Raw genomic sequence first — 20,203 nt, 5'->3', positions numbered from 1 at the left:
TGGGGGATGGGAGGGGGGGCCGCATGGTGTTTGGTGGTGCGTGGGAGGGGGACAGGCTGGTGTTTGGTGGTGCGTGGGAGGGGGCTAGCTGGTGTTTGGTTGTGCGTGGGAGGGGGACAGGCTGGTGTTTGGTGGTGCGTGGGAGGGTGAGAGGTTGGTGTTTGGTGGTGCGTGGGAGCGGGCTAGCTGGTGTTTGGTGGTGCGTGGGAGGGGGCTAGCTGGTGTTTGGTGGTGCGTGGGAGGGGGACAGGCTGGTGTTTGGTGGCGCGTGGGAGGGTGAGAGAGGGCTAGCTGGTGTTTGGTTGTGCGTGGGAGGGGGACAGGCTGGTGTTTGGTGGTGCGTGGGAGGGTGAGAGGGGGCTAGCTGGTGTTTGGTGGTGCGTGGGAGGGGACAGGCTGGTGTTTAGTGGTGAGTGGGAGGGAGACAGGCTGGTGTTTGGTGGTGCGTGGGAGAGGGACAGGCTGATGTTTGGTGGTGCGTGGGAGAGGACAGACTGGTGTTTGGTGGTGCGTGGGAGGGTGAGAGGCTGGTGTTTGGTGGTGCGTGGGAGGGTGAGAGGTTGGTGTTTGGTGGTGCGTGGGAGGCTGCTAGCTGGTGTTTGGTGGTGCGTGGGAGGGGGCTAGCTGGTGTTTGGTGGTGCGTGGGAGGGGGACAGGCTGATGTTTGGTGGTGCGTGGGAGGGTGAGAGGCTGGTGTTTGGTGGTGCGTGGGAGGGTGAGAGGCTGGTGTTTGGTGGTGCGTGGGAGGGGGACAGGCTGATGTTTGGTGGTGCGTGGGAGGGTGAGAGGCTGGTGTTTGGTGGTGCGTGGGAGGGTGAGAGGCTGGTATTTGGTGGTGCGTGGGAGGGGACAGGCTGGTGTTTGGTGGTGCGTGGGAGGGGACAGGCTGGTGTTTGGTGGTGCGTGGGAGGGTGAGAGGCTGGTATTTGGTGGTGCGTGGGAGGGGACAGGCTGGTGTTTGGTGGTGCGTGGGAGGGGGACAGGCTGGTGTTTGGTGGTGCGTGGGAGGGGACAGGCTGGTGTTTGGGAGTAAAGGAGGGGGTGAGGGGCAAGCGAGAGATCAGAATGGGAGATACGGATGCTGAGAGCAATGAGAAGAAGGTGATAGAGGGAGGAGCAACGTGAAGGGCAGCAAGTGTGAGGTCTGGGTCACTACGAGTATGAGAGGTTAATGAGTAAGTGAGGCTGGAGTACAGTTATTACAGGACCTCCTGTAATAACCGACCTAGTACCTGGGCGCTATATTCTTATGAGGAGACAGACCACTGATCAAGAGCCGGGGGAAGGGAGAGGGTGTTAGGTACATACCAATACAGATAGGTGAAGAGTAAGGCGTAAAGGGGGATGAAGCACATACATAGAGTAATCAGGTGTAGTGGACGTGATGTTTTGAGCAGTGTCATCTACATGGCATCTTCACGTTCCCGTCTTGTTCTTACTCTCATGGTCACCGTGAGAGTAAGAACTGTCTCACATCTCTCTCACATAAGAACTCTCACCACCTACAAGATTCTCAGTGGAACTGACAGGGTGGACAAAGACAAACCATTTAACACGGGTGGAACACGAGCAAGGAGAGAAGGAGCTGACTCCATACACAGTTTCAAATGTAGATATGATAAGAGCCCAGTAGGCTCGGGAATCTGTACACCAGTTGATTGACGGTTGAGAGGCGGGACCAAAGAGCCAGAGCTCAACCCCCGCAAGCACAACTAGGTGAGTACAACTACAAAACATCAAATCAACCAAAGCGAGTCAAGGCGAGGGAGTGAAGGGGGAGAGGAGGAGGAGAGAGAGAGAGAGAGAGAGAGAGAGAGAGAGAGAGAGAGAGAGAGAGAGAGAGAGAGAGAGAGAGAGAGAGCAATAATAATAAGAAAAAGCAATATAATAACACAATAGGGTACAGGGGGGCCGCTCAGGGCTCCGGTACCAAGGTCTTACCAACATAAATTTGTAATATCATTTCCAGATTTAATTTTCCTGGTAATAAAACCCATCTTTTTAGACGTAATTGGAAAACACTGACATATTAATATTGTGTGGGGCCACTCACCTAGATGTTCACACGTAAGCGTGCTCGCACGGTCGGGCGCTAGCTCCTGGACCTTGCCTCCCCTCTGCCAGTTGTTTACAAAATTCACCTAAGTGTTGTTCTACGAGCCTCTATCTACACCGTTTGCATAACCCATTGCAAGGGCTATGCAAAGCAACAGCCTAGTGGACCAAGCTCTCACAAGTCAAGCCTGGCCTCGGGCCGGGTTTGGGAAGTAGAAGAACTCCCAGAACCCCATCAAGCACGTAGCAAGCAGGATGCCTGTTGATGATATCGATCTGAAACACGTACACACCATATGTGCTCCCTACAATAGACCCTTATCTTGTATATCCTAATCCGTCCCCAGCAACCACCACCACCACTAGCACCCCCACACCCTAGCCCCCCACCACGCACATCCCTCCTAATGGTGTCATCCTCCGTCCAAAGTGAAAAATATACGAAAATTGCCGTGTGGAAAATTGGGAAGGTATAATTCAGCGCAGCAGAGAGGCAAGACAGACCTGAGCTTTGTGTACAGCGGCCCCGAGGCTTCTTGACCGGGGAGACACTCGGGTTTATTCAGACTTGGTGAATAAACAGTGGAGAATGTATATATTGTCATACGGGGACGTGCATATTGTAAACCACATAATATTGCTAGCCGGAAATTAGGCAGAAAATTCCTTTTGGTAATAGACACAGTCAATAGGACAATATATATATATATATATATATATATATATATATATATATATATATATATATATATATATATATATATATATATATATATATATATATATAGCCTCATCCCGACAGTCAATCGCCGTTAATTGTCAACAGGATGACTGGTGCCACAACCATTCCCGTTGCCACCAACAGAGGTGTGCCGCATGGCCTCTGTTGCCTTGCAACAGAGCTGCCGGAACACCTTCCCGTTGCGGTCCACAGTGTGACAACGAGGGGAGGATAAAATGGATCTCTTAACAAGCCAGGATTGTCATTTCAGAAAAAAAACACTTTTTTTCAGAACACTTTCGCACACTTGTGTGTTCATCACACACTTGATACTGTTCGTCCACAGACCCCCCCCCCTCCTTCCCCCCATAGCTGGGCCTGTGTCATCCAGGCGCCTGTGTGTTCATGTGTCACTGCCACATTATATACACTGACGTATGTGTCAGCCAGAGACTGTCATGACTGGTGCCAGGTCCTTGGTTATCTGGGGGGCCCCTCGTCGCCTCCTGACTGGCACTCTCTTAATAATTTACAATGCCCAGTTATTTATAAATTTACTTTGGCCGATAATTGAACTGTGTTTCAGTAAGATGCATGTTAATTATCGCTGTACATCTGTGTGCATCGTTACTGAATTAATTACTGAATGAGAGGGTGGTATATATATAACTAGAGTACACCTGCTTCCCCGGTGCCTGGGGCTGACTGGTGCCTGGGGCTGTGACTGGTGCCTGGGGCTGTGACTGGTGCCTGGGGCTGTGACGACCTGGGGGGTCGCCTGGGGGGTGACGACCGTGACAAGAGGTACTCTCTAAACAGGAGGACTGGCTGCCGCACAACACAGCAGGAATGGAAAAGCTCTTGAGTGAACTTTAAAGATTGACACAATGACAAACAACCCCATTACCTGGGGACGGGGGCGACCCCAGCATGGCTCCCCGGGGCGTGTTCATGTCGAGTGCGTGCGCGTGCGCGTGCGCGTGCGTATGTATGCGTGCGCGTGCATGTTGACTCTACCCATGGACTCTGATTTCAGAATTCCTGAAAGAACAATCATGTCAGTATGAATATCTCGCTGCAATTCCATTCTTCTTAATAAACAACATATCATTACTCCAACATTTAGCAGTCTCCTTCACACTAAACCCGTTGCTTCCCATAACTCTGACAGGTGTGTTTAGGTAAACACAGTTTACATTGTTAGTTTACACAGTGGTCCTCATTATAGTGACGATATGAGGGGTAGTGAAGGGAACGGCCTTGAGGCTTCCTCCGTCACTGGCGCATCAATCATCACTCCACCCGTCAAGCATCACCCTCCTGTCAATCAGTACCCCTCACCCGTCTCCCGACATCAACCCGTCCACCTGGCAAACAGAGGCAACAGAGTCTGTATTATCGCGTTCCTCCTGACTAATTATGGAAGGATTATCTGTTTGCTATTTGGGCTTGCTGATGCCGGCAAGTTTGGCTATTAGAAGGGCAGATGAGGCTATTAGTTGCGTGTGCGTGTGTGTGTGTGTGTGTGTGTGTGTGTGTGTGTGTGTGTGTGTGTGTGTGTGTGTGTGTGTGTGTGTGTGTGTGTGTGTGTGTGTGTTGTCGCTCAGCGCCGCCCCTTCTCTAGTGGACCGACGTACACACACACACACATACACACGCAAACACACACACACACATACACACGCAAACACACACACACACACACACACACACACACACACACACACACACACACACACACACACACACACACACACACAAACACACACAGCGTCCTCACGACAGAGTGGACAGCGCGCTCGAGGGTCGTAGTCTTAAGGGCCCCCCTTGGTTCGATTCCCGTTCGAGTAAGAAACCAATGGGCAGCGTTTCTTTCACATGATGCCACTGTTCGCATGGCAGTAAATAGGTACCTGGAATTTGTTATTGGTTAAGACAGCTGCTACAGACTGCATCCTGGGCACCTGTGTGTTATAGAGAGATAAATATGTAGCAGACAAGATGGAGGAAATATAGGTGTACAGTACATTAGACAACGGACGGTTAGAATGGCGGGGTCCAAGATGGACGGTTAGAATGGCGGGGTCCAAGAGCTAACTGCTCGATCCTGCAAGTACAAATAGCAAAAACACTCACATTGTGAGGGAGGCCAATATATAAGATTAAGATTCAAGCGGTGTCTTATATACAATCTTAATATATAAGATCAAAATTGAAGTGGTAACAGGGAAGAAAAAGGCATTAAGGACACCTCCACTACCACACACAAATTCCTACATGGGATTTAATCTCACCAAATTTAATGTATAGAGAGCAGGGACATGAGGACTCCGGACAGTAAGGCGTTTGAGGTCACAGGAATGAGAAGGATCTGAGTGTGGACGTAACCAGCCAACCAGCTCGCGAAGGGGTTGCAACCTGCTCTCGCACAAGACAGCACATATATAACTGATTGCTTATAGTCACTATTTCGCTTATAAATAAGTATATATATGTGACATATTCCAAGCCATGTTTTTTTCAAGGCACTAATTTTTTCTCTCAGTTTTATTAAACAATAGAGATTTTATAAAAAATTTGACAATATACTGAGTTACTTTACAATTTATTTAAATATTTTAGTTTTGTTTTATTATTTTTATAAAACTGTAATATCAATATAGGTATAAGTTCAGTACTAATTATAATATCTTATCATAGTAAGAAGGTTAGGTTAGGTTCTGGTTTTCTATTCAGCTTTTCAAGGTAAACTCAAATATTCACAATAAATTAGTATGTCACATATGCACTTATTCATATGCAAGATATTGACTATAAGCAAGTGGGAGAACGGGTTGCGGGAATCACAGACATAATAACAGGGCCGTGGATGACGCAGGCTGACTCCCTTCATGAGCCTAAACAGGGAATCATTCACGACGGTACACATTGTGCACCTGTCCTGGGATGTTCAGCTTTAAGTCTCAGTCACGACTGGCAGACGGGTGACAGCTCCAAGCTCAGCCTTGGCTCAACTCACCAACGTATTGGTCTGAAGCCCTCAAGGTGAGCCCCCAAGCCACGGGGTCTCTGTCTGTCTGTCTGAACACTGTTATTATTACTACTTACACCAACAATGTTACAACTACTTCCACTGTGGGATGTAATATGTGACGTAAACATCTGCTCGCATGCTGACGCTGCTGTTGACATCCGTTGCTGAGTTGAGCGATGAGCAGTCGATGATCTCAACACACACACACACGCGTCCAACACCACTCGGCACGCTGTCATCGGCCTCCTCGACGATCTGCTTGATCAACTCCCCAGCACCACCACCAACAACCCAAAGGAACCACCTCTAAGAACAACAACCACAACAACCCCCCCCCCCAGCACCATCTCCAACAACAACCCCCCCCCCCCCCACCTCCCCCAACAACATCACCACCACAAGTCTAATTACACGCCTAACTCTTGCCTGGATGGTCTGATCAGCGGGATGACGTGAAATAATCACTACGAAATGAATTTGCAATCGTGATCTTGGAGAGGGAAATCCCGGAGATAATTGCGGCTCGGAAGGTCATTAGCGTGCAGGAGCCTGCGACTCTTGCCTTCACACACAAAGACAAAAAATGGCAGGGAATCACATGCCACGGAGCAGAGGAAGATTGGAATCTTTTGAAGAAAACGAGAGAAAGATATATTTTCTGCAGCAAATATTCTCCCACTGAGAGGACTTGGTCACATATATACTGGCGTGGAAAGCTCTATACTTGTAGGCTTATTATATATGAACATTAGTTATCAAAGACTTCGGTTCCAGAGTCTTAGTCTTAGGGAAATATTTCCGGCATTCACAACATTAAGGACTGCTGCACCGCCAAGAAATACGCGAACTGTGGAGAACAGCCCGCCGCCACCTCCTTCCGCCGCACAAAAGAGAAAGGAGGAACTGAAGAATATTAGACCACCAGAAGAGAAGACCACCACGCCGCCGACCACCCAGAGGTGGTCGGCGGCGACCACCTCTGGGTGGTCGCCGCCGACCAGTTCCCGAGCCTCACCAGTTCCCGAGCCTCCCTTCTATAAGTCAGAAGCAGACTACCACCGTATGGACTGGACGCCCATACAAGCCTCAGCAGTCTCAACCAATCAACAGCCTGAACCAATCAACAGCCTCAACCAATCAACAGCCTCAACCAATCAACAGCCTCAACCAATCAACAGCCTCAACCAATCAACCAATCAACCAGCAGCAGGACCCACCCAAACCAGAGATATCCATCCAGAACATCCACCTCCAGGTCATTATTACCTGTGCGGACAGCGTTGCGAAGCAAGATCCCAACTTGTTTCTCAGAACAGTTCATGAACGTTTTCTGCGGCAAATGGCATTGTGCTTGTACTGGCCCCAGTGACTGGATATGGAACTGCAGCCACCCCGACGGACGCTCCACGGGCGACGACAACTGCAGCCACCCCGACGGACGCTCCACGGGCGACGACAACTGCAGCCACCCCGACGGACGCTCCACGGGCGACGACAACTGCAGCCACCCCGACGGACGCTCCACGGGCGACGACAACTGCAGCCACCCCGACGGACGCTCCACGGGCGACGACAACTGCAGCCACCCCGACGGACGCTCCACGGGCGACGACAACTGCAGCCACCCCGACGGACGCTCCACGGGCGACGACAACTGCAGCCACCCCGACGGACGCTCCACGGGCGACGACAACTGCAGCCACCCCGACGGACGCTCCACGGGCGACGACAACTGCGGACACCCAGACGACGCTGACAGCGATACACAACATAAAGAAGGCAGGAACACTGGCGACACAGGACGACGAGGACTACATATCTTCAGACGAGCCTGTGGACGATGAGGATCTTTCCGGCGTAGATGAGTATGGCTCCGTAGATGCTGTCTCGGCGTCTCATCAGGTACGAACGCCCATGTTTAAGGGGAAAAAGAAACGAGGAAAAAGGAGAAAACCCCACCTCCATTTAAAACTTTGAGCCAAATGTCACAGTAGGAAGGTTTTCGCGAATAACCGAACTCAATTACGGGCTCACTATATCCCGTGCTACATGGACATTTCGTCCTGAGTAGCTAAATCTAAAACAGCAACAACAACGACAACTGTGCCAAATGGTTGTCGTGAGAGCAGTGCCAACACTTCTCCAACAGTCGTAAGCTGTGCCAGGGGAAAGTTGGTCAGGTCAGGTCAGGTCAACTTCTGGCCAGTTGTCTTCTGGGGCGGCGCCTCTCATCCGTCTCGCTCACACACCACACTCTCACCTCGGAAAAGAATTATTTCTCTATCTCTTGCTTGAGAGAGAGAGAGAGAGAGAGAGAGAGAGAGAGAGAGAGAGAGAGAGAGAGAGAGAGAGAGAGAGAGAGAGAGAGAGAGAGAGAGAGAGAGAGAGAGAGACAGACAGACAGAGAAGAGGGGGGGAGAGGGTGAGGGAGACGGTCAGGGGGACTGAGAGAGGGTGAGGGACAAGGAGCTAGGTAACTACGGGTGGGTGGCGGTGAGGGGAAAGCAAGGTAAGGTTAGAGAGGGGAGGAGGAGCTGAGGGCCTGGCTAGTGAGGGATCAGTAGGAGGAGCTGCCGGGTAACTTATGTCATAAATCTCCGTCAGCGGCAATACTTACGAGACTGATGATCTGCCCACTACGGCGAGCCCAAGTGGTCAATACTGGCACGGCAGGGAACAGGGAGGATAGCCTAACCCTCCACGAGGATAGCCTAACCCGCCACGAGGATAGCCTAACCCTCCACGAGGATAGCCTAACCCTCCACGAGGATAGCCTAACCCGCCACGAGGATAGCCTAACCCGCCACGAGGATAGCCTAACCCTCCACGAGGATAGCCTAACCCTCCACGAGGATAGCCTAACCCTCCACGAGGATAGCCTAACCCTCCACGAGGATAGCCTAACTCTCCACGAGGATAGCCTAACTCTCCACGAGGATAGCCTAACCCTCCACGAGGATAGCCTAACTCTCCACGAGGATAGCCTAACTCTCCACGAGGATAGCCTAACCCTCCACGAGGATAGCCAAACCCGCCACACTCAGACAAACACATCAGGAACTCAACTAGCGACACTCAGCCAGGAGAGAGTGATAGCGGGCTACCCACCACCCAGCCCCGCCCACACCACTGAGGACACCACCCACGTCCCGCCCACACCCCTGAGGACACCACCCACGTCCCGCCCACACCACTGAGGACAAAGCAATGTTCCAGAACATTTGGGACGTAATCAGGTGTGGGTCATGTGTGAAGGCTGTTTAATTCATTAACAAGGGGTCGGTGGGTGTATTAATGAGCACCTGGCCATTGTTTACGAGCACGGGCTGGACGCCCACCTGATTATCATCCAACTTTACTCCAACAGTGCTTCGCTCCGTCTCTGTGTTACTACGGGCTCACCATAGCCCGTGCTACCTGGAACGTTTTGTTCCAAGTTGCTGAATGTAATACACCAACGTCTCTGTGTTGGGAGCCGCGCCTCTCTAAAGGCTGCACCCACGCACTGCCAGTACAAATTGCAGCCCGTCCTCTTTAACAAAGACCCAAAGTCCATTCCATGCACCCGCCAAACCCCTTGTTTATGAATGAAAAACGGTTTACACACGACTCATAACTGGTGATGTCCGAACACTTCTTGAACAAGTGCTTCACTGACTAATTTTGTTCGAACCACAACGCTGTAAATGCTTCACCCACGTACTACAAATACAAATAATCGCCAACAGAACCTAAACACCTGACCTAACCTATGCCTATATATGCACAACATGCCAATATATTATCATATTAATTTATATTTGAGAAAATTCCCGTTTTGAATGAATAGCATGTAAAAATTTCTATCTAACCTATCTTCGGCTTAACTATACACAATTATAATATAAATATTAATGTATTTTCTACAAAATAAAGTCGCACGTCGCATTTTGACGTATACTCTACCTAAGGCTAAAAAAATTGTAGTAGAAAATGGCAGCGGCTGGGGAAATTGACATACTGTCCCGTTTTCTGTTTTAGGTCCTCTGGTAAGTTAGGATAAGGGTACTTTAGAACGACAGTTTTTAGACGTTGGGAAACCTTGAGAGGACAGAGTGCTATACAACTGAGAGAAGCTCCCAGTGGTCGGGTGCGCCGTGGACTCCCATGGTCTTAGGGGGGGGGGAAATTAACATGGGGTGGGCAGAGGAATGAACATGGAAGCAATAGATAGTGCGGAAGGACAAGAAGAGAGAGAGGGAGAGAGAGAGAGAGAGAGAGAGAGAGAGAGAGAGAGAGAGAGAGAGAGAGAGAGAGAGAGAGAGAGAGAGAGAGAGAGAGAGAGAGAGAGAGAGAGAGAGAGAGAAGGGAGAGAGATAAACACACATCAGTCTACAGGTAGTGTGCTTTTCATCTGCCGAGTAATCAATGTTTTCCTCGGCTCATTCCAGGATTTAAAGGGCGGGGGAGCATCGTATTTAGTTCTCCTTTCTCCTCCCCCTCTCTCTGGGGAGACAGATAAAGCCCCTCCTCCCCCTTTTCACTTCTTTCTCCCAACTCCCCGCGCGCCTCTACACCTTTCCTCTCTGGGGAGAAGGAACACCCCAACTTTCCCCTCCCCTCTTCCCCCTACACCTTATGGGCCAAGTTGAAATATTTAAAGCACCTTTATGAAATACCGAGAGTGCTTTACGAGGGTAATACACTTCTAGCGAGGGGTGAGGGGACTGGAGGTGAGATAGTGAGGGGTCTGGGACGATGGGGTGACGAGTGAGGGTGGTGACTGACGGGGAGGGGGTAGTGAGGGATGATGAATGGTATATATAATGAGTAAGGGGTGTGATGAATGAGGAGCGATATTGTGTTTGTGTTCTGTCGTATATGAGGAGTTCGAAGCTTTCTTTGGCTACTTCGCATTTAATGGAAGTCACGCGTATAATAGACTGTGTAGTCTGGCCCTGAAGTCTCTCCCTCAGCCTCCCATCTTAGACTTTAGGAATGTTTGGGTCCTCCCTATTTTGGTGCTCCAGCTACAGCAGGATGCCTTGATCATCGTCAGGTACATCCTCCCATCTTCTAAGAGTTTCCAGCCTCATTATATATTCAAAACCTTAGTACGAAGTGATTGAGCGCTCTGGTGTGAACGCCATATTTAGTTTTATTGGTACTATGTACTTTGTACTTTTAGTGGTACATCTGTACTTTGTTTTTCTCCTAGATATACTGTCTTAATTTTTTCCCAGCTACTTCCACTATCTTTACCTGCATGCCTTTTTTGGCAGCTCAGGTCCATATAGTTATCACAAAGCTGTGGATCTGATTGTCCTACATAATCCCTTTTTGCGATCTTCTATTCTTTATTAAAATTGCTCGGTCACTAAAACTGGTTGAGAGAGAGAGAGAGAGAGAGAGAGAGAGAGAGAGAGAGAGAGAGAGAGAGAGAGAGAGAGAGAGAGAGAGAGAGAGAGAGAGAGAGAGAGAGAGAGAGAGAGAGAGAGAAGGGAGACAGAGAGAGAGAGGAGAGGAGCAGGAGAGAGAAATAGGAGGAGCTTGATGACACAGGGAGATAAGCAAGAGATTCATGTAGACAGACCCAACTCCTATTCAGCTGCCAATGCATAAAACCATCACAACTCCCGATAAGAAGGAAAAGTTCGTCATCCGAAAGATCGAAACACAAAGAGACTGGAGGAGATAAGGCGCTATGATGGATGAGGGAAGATCCAGGCACAGTGAGGGAAGGAGGCATCAAATGGAGGGGAAGGATAGAGTGAGGAAGGAGGGTAGAGGAATGGAGTGGAGGTGGAGGTTCAGGTGGAGAAGGTAAATTCTGTGTCTTCGGTGGTGTAGGACACAGTATGAACATGAGCCGTCAAGGCTATGCATTATCGTGCCATCAGACAGTATTGCTGGTACAAGAGTGAAAGTGATCACGAGAAAATGACACACACGTTCCTGCAAGACATACCGGATCAACCGGATTGGAATGGATATGTGGGCCTGCTGGCCGCTCCAAGCAACAGCCTGTTAGACCAAGTTATTTACAAGTCAACTTGTGTTTTGAAGCAGAGTAATTCCCAGAACCCTCTCCAGGTACACAAGTGATGCTCATGCTACCTGGAGTGATACTCCACACTGTACTCCACACCCCCTCCTCCACACCCCCCCCTCCCCACACTCTCCCTCCACACCCCCTCCTCCACACCCTCTCCACACACACCCCCTCCTCCACACCCCCTCCTCTACACCCCTCCCTCCACACCCCCCTCCTCCACACCCCCCTCCTCCACACCCCCTCCTCCACACCCCCTCTCTTATCATGCCACTTTTATACATTGAGATATTTAATAGATTTTTTATTAATTTCCATTTTAATGACTGTGGTAGATTAGGGGTAGTTTTTCACTGGATGATGAACGGCAGGAGAAAGTGGCTCGTAAATTACACTAGTTTACAATTCTCATGCAAACGTTTCATCATCACCCCCCTCCCCTTCCTCCCCTCTATTCATATATCTCTATTTTTTTCCGTGCGGCTCATGTGAGGAGGCTTGGGTCTTCCCTCCTCGGAGCGCCTTGTGGTGCTCCTTAGCAGAGTCTCGCTGGCAACACCATCCGTCCAACTCTAAACAACCGGGTACCCAATTACCGCCGCCAGTTAAGGCTGGGTGCCCAGTCAGATCTACCCGGCCGGGACTCGAATCCAATTCAAATGGTGCAGTGTAGGGAGAATGGGTTATCTTTCCTGCCTACGTCTCTTCCCTTTCTTTCTCTCTCTCTCACTTTTTCTTCTCTCTCTAGTTCTGTGGAGTGTGTTGTATGCGGCTATGTGGAGTATATTGTATGAACACAGTCTTTGATTTGATTGATTTGTGAAGTATGCGTGGAGTATGTCTGATGTATACTGTATATGTTTGTGTTGACGAATACTGCATGCTTATGTGTAGAGTTTTTGGTGATTGAATTGTGGAGACCATTCATGTTTGGTGGGTGTGTGTGTGTGTGTGTGTGTGTGTGTGTGTGTGTGTGTGTGTGTGTGTGTGTGTGTGTGTGTGTGTGTGTGTGTGTGTGTGTTTTCAGTGTGAGCCCTGTATGATCTATACACCTGGCCTGTATTGGCATACGTTGTATGTTTTTTTATCCTACCCAGATCACCGAACGTATTGTGAATAAATGTCACTTTCACTCGATTGGATACAGATTTTTGCTGCAACCAATCCAGCCAGATTTTGTGTTTCCAGGTCACCCAATATCCAGCTGGGGTCACTCCACACCCACAAAAACAGCACATTCCACACTTACAAAAGCAGCACACTCCACACCCACAAGACAGCCCACTCCACACCCACAAGACAGCCCACTCCACACCCATAACAATAAGTTCACACAAGACTGTCGACGCCTGTAGAGAAGATGGAAGAAAAGTTGACCAATATTTGCCTGCAGACTGTCGTGCCCACCACAGGGCCTTGTTGACCAGACCACACACTAGAAGGTGAAGGGACGACGACGTTTCGGTCCGTCCTGGACCATTCTCAAGTCGATTTCAGAATGGTCCAGGACGGACCGAAACGTCGTCGTCTCTTCACCTTCTAGTGTGTGGTCTGGTCAACTTACTTTAGCCACGTTATTGTGACTCATAACCTGCATTACAGGGCCTGCCCTTAGCCTGGCTCTCCATATATCGGAGGCTGATTACGATAGGGGGTTTCCTATTCCCTGATCCCGGCTGAGGGCTCAAGTTTTCAGATCATAACTTGATTGATCATTCTGTTGGTGGCAGCGGCCCGCAGGCCCCCCCCCATGGCCACCACTACCGTAATGCAGGAACTTGTTCACTTCATTCTCGAAAATATTATTCTGTTATCCGGTAATACAAAGCTACAGACGCAGGTAAGGCTACAGACAAGGCTACAGACGCAGACAAGGCTACAGACGCAGGCAGGGCTACAGACGCAGGCAGGGCTACAGACAAGGCTACAGACAAGACTACAGCACACTCCACCCACAACAAACCGCTGTGATAAAAAAACAAATTATTTACAAAGACGAAGATGTAATTTCCATGTTTGTACAATTCAGTGTGTCTATGTAATGGTCGATTACTGAGGGTTAAATGGTTGGTGGTTAGCCTAATGGTGTTTGGTGGGAAGGGGGTGATTAATGGGGGTTAGTGGTCGGGGGAGTGGTGGTTGGTAGTTACCTTACCATGCGGTTACTTTGCGTTCATTTCGAGGACCAACGTCCACGCAGCTCGGTCCCCGACCAGGCCTCCTGGTTGCTGGACTGGTCAACCAGGCTGTTGGACGCGGTTGCTCGCAGCCTGACGAATGAGTCACAGCCTGGTTGATCAGGTATCCTTTGGAGGTGCTTATCCAGTTCTCTCTTGAATACTATGAGGGGTCGGCCAGTTATGCCCCTTATGTGTAGTGGAAGCGTGTTGAACAGTCTCGGGCCTCTGATGTTGATAGAGTTCTCTCTCAGAGTACCTGTTGCACCTCTGCTTTTCAACGAGGGTATTCTGCACATCCTGCCATGTCTCCTGGTCTCATGTGATGTTATTTCTTTGTGCAGGTTTGGGACCAGCCCCTCCAATATTTTTCACGTGTAAATTATTATGTATCTCTCCCGCCTGCACACAAGAGAATACAGATTTAGGCTCTTTAGTCAGTCCCAATACTGAGTGATGTTTTACTGAGTGGATTCTAGCAGTAAAGGATCCCTGCACGCTCTTCAGGTGAGCAATATAGTGAAGCAGATGACCAGGACTGACACCACCATGCTACGGCCGCCGACGAAGCCTTCCTAGACGCTGAGACGTGAGTGGGAAGATAATGATGGTGATGGGTGGTGGCGGGTGATGGTGGGGGATAATAGTGGTGGAGGTGGGTGATGGATGGTAATGGTAGTGGTGATTGGTGGTAATGGTGGTGGGTGGCAATGCTGGTGGTAGTAGTGGGTAGTGGTTGTGGTGGGTGGTGGTGTCGGGAAGTGATGGTGACGGGTGGTGTTGGGGGGCGGTGCGGTGGGCAGTAGTGGTGGTGGTGGCGGGTGGTCGCTGGACACAAAATGGCACTAATCATAACAAGTTAAGGGTCTTTCTCTGGTAGTTATAAGTGGCCAGTGGCACGAAGAGGCACAAGGTTGACACTCTCTCTCTCTCTCTCTCTCTCTCTCTCTCTCTCTCTCTCTCTCTCTCTCTCTCTCTCTCTCTCTCTCTCTCTCTCACACACACACACACACACACACACCTCGTAGGGGCCTCGTAGCCTGGTGGATAGCGCGCAGGACTCGTAATTCTGTGGCGCGGGTTCGATTCCCGCACGAGGCAGAAACAAATGGGCAAAGTTTCTTTCACCCTAAGTGCCCTTATTACCTAGCAGTAAATAGGTACCTGGGAGTTAGTCAGCTGTCACGGGCTGCTTCCTGGGGTGTGTGTGTGGTGTGGGAGAAAAAAAAAAAGTAGTTAGTAAACAGTTGATTGACAGTTGAGAGGCGGGCCGAAAGAGCAAAGCTCAACCCCCGTAAAAACACAACTAGTAAACACACACACACACACACACACACACACACACACACACACACACACATACTAGAAGAACATTTAGAACATATAAATTTTGTCTCAGGGCACCAGCATGGTTTTAATAGTGGAAAATCCTGCTTGACAAACTTGCTGGAGTTCTACAACAAGATGACATAAATCGAACAAGAGAGAGAGAGAGAGGGATGGGCAGACTGTATATTCCTTGACTGTCAGAAGGCATATGATACAGTCCCGCATGCAAGACTCCTGCTCAAACTAGAAAAGCAGGCTGACGTATCTGGAAGAGTCCTAAGGTGGATCGGAGAATATATCTCAGGAAGGAAGCCAAGGGTTACTGTGAGTAGCAGAGACATCAGAGTGGAGAAAGGTTACGAGTGGAGTACCACAAGGCTCGGTTCTAGGGCCCATCCTGTTTCTAATACATAGCAATGACCTGACAGAGGTCTCCCTTGTATCAATGTTTGCAGATGATGCAAAAATAACGAGAAGAGTGAGGACAAGAGTTAATTGTGATGCTTTGCAAACGGATTTAGACACTCCAGAAGTGGTATGAAAAATGGCTGCTAAAATTGAACCCAGCCAAATGCAATGGTATGAGGATTGGAACAAGAGTGCGAAGACCAGTGCAGCATTATAGGATGAATGGAGGACAGATTCCATAATAAAAAAAATGGAGAAAGACCTGGCAGTGAAGATAACTCCCAATGCTGATGCCAGAAGCCCACATTCCCAGAATACCAACAGCTTGAAGTACGAGTCATAAGTATGCCGCATATGGCATACTGACCAAATTAACGTACGTGTATCTTTCATGTATCCATCCATGGACACGGGGGGGGGGGTTGCCGGGCCATATATACCCACTCTTGAATATGCAGCCCCAGCATGGAACCCCTACTTGAAAAAGTAACAAGGAGAAACTAAAAAAGATCCAAAGATATGCAACGATAATCGTTCCGGAGCTGAAGGTAATGAACTATGAGGAAAGACCGAGGAGAACTGACTCTTCCCACACCGGAGGAAAGAAGACATAAGGGGACATAATAACAATATATAAGATCTTAAAGAGAATTGACAAAGAAACAAAGCAGCATTGTTTAAAGCTAGGCACAACAGCTTCAGGGGGTCATAGATGGAACTAGAGACGCAAATGAGTCACAGAAACATCATAAAACTTATTCAATGTTAGAGTTGTTAATAAGTGCAACAGGTCAAACAAACAAACAAAACACCAGCAACACACACACACACATATACACCTGCGAACACAGACAAACACCACAATAAACTGGAGCTGGGCTCCATCAGGCGGGCTATAATACCATAATACCAGATCCGCCCGGTATACAATGTCTCTAATACCACCCGTTTTATCGTGGGATCCCCGGATCCAGCCACCTAATAAAGAGCGGGTTTTAAGGCGTACTGACACCAATTTACGACCCTAAATATCGTTTCTGTGAACACAATAGCTCAGTTGAAAGCGATGGACACACATATATACATTACGCTAGTGTGTAAGCCCCACACACACACACACACACACACACACACACACACACACACACACACACACACACACACACACACACACACACACACACACACACACACACCAGTTTAGCTGCAGGAATGGTCGAACAAGTGGTTGTTAAGAGTTTAACCCGAGCAAATGTTATGTGATGAAGATAGGCGTAGGGGGCAGGAGACCAGATACAAGGTATCATTTGGGAGATGAAATTCTTCAAGAGTCAAAGAGAGAGAAAGGGGTTCTTTGACCCCCTTGAAGAATGACTCTTTGACTCTATCAACCTCTGGGTTGATATCCGCCTCTCAACTGTCAATCAACTAATGTACAGGTTCCTGAGCCTACTGGGCTCTATCATATCAACACTTGAAGCTGTGTATGGAGTCAGCCTCCACCACATCACTTCCTAATGCATTCCATTTGTCTACTACTCTGACACAAAAAATTATTTCTAACGTCTCTATGGCTCATTTGGGCACTCAATTTCCACCTGTGTCCCCTAGTGTGTGTGTCCCTTGTGGTAAATAGTTTTATCTACCCTATCAATTCCTCTGAAACTCTTGTATGTGGTGATCATGTTTCCTCTAACTCTTCTTTCTCCTAGTGACGTGAGGTTTACTTCCCGTAGTCTCTCCTCGTAGCTCATACCCCCTCAGTTCGAGTACTAGTCTGGTGGCAAACCTTTGAACCTTTTCCAGTTTAGTCTTATGCTTGACTAGATATGGACTCCATACTGGAGCCGCATACTCCAGGATTGGTCTGACATATGTGGCATACAAAGTTCTGAAAAAATCCTTACACAAGTTTCTAAAGGCCGTTCTTATGTTAGCCAACCTGGCATATGCCACTGATGTTATCCTCTTGATATGGGCTTCAGGGGACAGGTCTGGCGTGATATCAACCCCCAAGTCTTTCTCTCTCTGACTCTTGAAGTGTTTCGTCTCCCAAATGATACCTTGTATCTGGTCTCCTGCTTCCTACACCTATCTTCATTACATTACATTTGCTTGGGTTAAACTCTAACAACCACTTGTTCGACCATTCCTGCAGCTTGTCCAGGTCTGTGTGTGTATGTTAGAAATATATGTAGTAGATATAATAAGAGGAAAAATAGATTGGTTAGAAAGGCTGAGTCCAAGAGCTAATAGCTCGATTCTGCAGATACAAATAGTAAATACAAATAGTAAATACACACACACACACACACACACACACACACACACACACACACACACACACACACACACACACGAACACGCATGCGAGCGTGTCTTAAGATAAATGTTGTTGTACAAGGCAAGACATCGCCTTCGACATTAAAGGAGGCAGCAGGAACTAGACACACTCATCTGAAGCACTAACAACAATTCAATTTTGATTCTTAACATCAAACAAAGATGTTACACACAGAGTTGAGAGGCGGGACCAAAGAGCCAAAGCTCAATCCCCGCAAGCACAAATAGGTGAGTACAGATGGGCAGACTGCACATTCCTCGACTGGCAAAAGGCATTTGATTCTGTCCAGCACAAGGAATAGCTATTGAAGGTAGAGAAGAAGGGTGATGTATAGGGAAGAGTCGTAAAGTGGGTGAGAGAGAGAGAGAGTACCTCTCAGGAAGGAAGCAAAGGGTAACAGTGAGAGCAGAGATATGAGAGTAGAGAGATCAAGAGTGGCGTACCGCAAGGGTCGGCGGTAGATCCCATCCTCTTCCTTGACTATGTCAATGACTTGACAAAGGCTACTGGCTCCTTCCCATCACAGTTGGAGACGATGCAAGAGTAAGGAGAGGAGCTGAGACACAGATGCCAGCGCCCTTCACACGCCTCTCGACACACTCCAAATGTACTGGGAAAAAAATGGCTGCTCGATTAAAGAACAAACTTATCCTTCAACACAATCAAATATTTTACCCCCCCCCCCCATGTTACTCGTCTGTGACACGTCCCACCACGATGGACCAGCGCCCCCACACCCTCGCCTGTCACCCCGCCCCCTCCTCCTGGCTGCGGCACCCTTCAGCGGGCACGCCCCCTGCGGTCACCCCCCCCTGCGGCCTGCGGTCACCCTCCTGCGGCCACCACCACCGCCGGCTCAGGTTACTCCTCCAGTAATTGCGCTAACCACAAAAAAGATCACATCCCGTCCTGCCCCGGAACGCCAGGAGGACACCCTCACACTCACAGTCCCCCCCCTCACTCACACTCACAGTCCTCCCCCCTCCTCACTCACACTCACAGTGCCCCCCCTCACTCACACTCACAGACCCCCCCTCACTCACACTCACAGAGCCCCCCCCCTCCTCACTCACACTCACAGTCCCCCCCCTCACTCACACTCACAGACCCCCCCCCCCTCCTCACTCACACTCACAGTCCCCCCCTCCTCACTCACACTCACAGCTCCCCTTCACAGACTCACAGTTCGTGGTGAGTTACCAGATACTGCACCTCCCTTCACTGCTCACCTCCCACAATGATAATCATTACACACACACACTAGGACATCACAATGGCGCGCCATTATGCGAAAATCCCTGGAGCACGCCGAGGATTCGAACCAACGTTCTGGGTCTCACCACCCGCGCGCCTTAACCCACTAGGCCACTATATGCTAAAAGTAAGAGGGATACTTAGGTGTGGGTAAAGGAATTGTCCCCCACACGCTCCCATCTCTGATACGGTATCAGGTCCATGCCACCACCAACCACCATCCTCATCACTATCACTACCACCATCCTCACCACTATCACCATCCACACCACAACCCCCCCCCCCCCTCCCTCAGCCCCACCACCAACACTACCCTCCTCACCCACGCCTCACGGTCGACGACTGGTGATTACTTAACTACATAATAGCGTCACCACTTCACATCTTGGCACTCTGGCACTTCCCTTAAATAAGAGCAACGTTCGGGCGTCAGCTGGCGTGTGTTCATCTGTCTTACGCAAACATACGCATTTCTTCCCACTTTTTTGCGGGCAGCGCTCACGTATGGCTGAGCGTGTGGTGGCCGCCAGGAGCACGGGGGGCGGAGCTGCTGCCAGGGAAGCATCAAGCAGCGTGCGGCCAGGGCCACACTGTGGCCTGGCACACGTGGTGCTGCAGTGCCAGGGCCATGAGAGGCTCCATCGTCTCCCCTTAAGCGAGCCCTTTTGTCCTCCTTGGTGGCTTCCTGTGCCAGCTCCTGGTGGGCCATCAGGAGGGGTGCCACCCCTGCCCCCCCTCCCCCCCGCCCCGCTGAGGGTGGCACCCCTGCCCCCCCCGGTGAGGGTGGCACCCCAGCCCCCCCCCCCCTCCCCCCCGCCCCGCTGAGGGTGGCACCCCAGCCCCCCTCCCC

General features: G+C 49.7%; 2 protein-coding genes across 2 annotated transcripts in view; one reads left to right on the top strand and one right to left on the bottom strand.

Moving 5' to 3' along the window:
- Ten-a (tenascin accessory) overlaps positions 1–20,203 on the bottom strand; it is a gene marked incomplete in the record, with an annotated part of 418,622 nt that overhangs the window by 291,651 nt on the left and 106,768 nt on the right.
- The window catches only part of LOC138355621 (ice nucleation protein-like), a 21,992-nt gene continuing 2,854 nt past the window's right edge, over positions 1,066–20,203 (top strand). The window contains exons 1-4 of the mRNA XM_069310938.1: positions 1,066–1,101; positions 6,585–7,065; positions 7,177–7,712; positions 9,831–9,838. Coding sequence (XP_069167039.1) covers positions 1,066–1,101; positions 6,585–7,065; positions 7,177–7,712; positions 9,831–9,838 — 1,061 coding nt within the window. The remainder of the gene's footprint in view (positions 1,102–6,584; positions 7,066–7,176; positions 7,713–9,830; positions 9,839–20,203) is intronic.

Source organism: Procambarus clarkii, chromosome 68, assembly GCF_040958095.1.
Source record: "Procambarus clarkii isolate CNS0578487 chromosome 68, FALCON_Pclarkii_2.0, whole genome shotgun sequence".
NCBI lineage: Eukaryota > Metazoa > Arthropoda > Malacostraca > Decapoda > Cambaridae > Procambarus > Procambarus clarkii.
The sequence above is the reverse complement of the archived record's forward strand: the minus strand, read 5'-3'. Positions and strand labels throughout refer to the sequence as shown.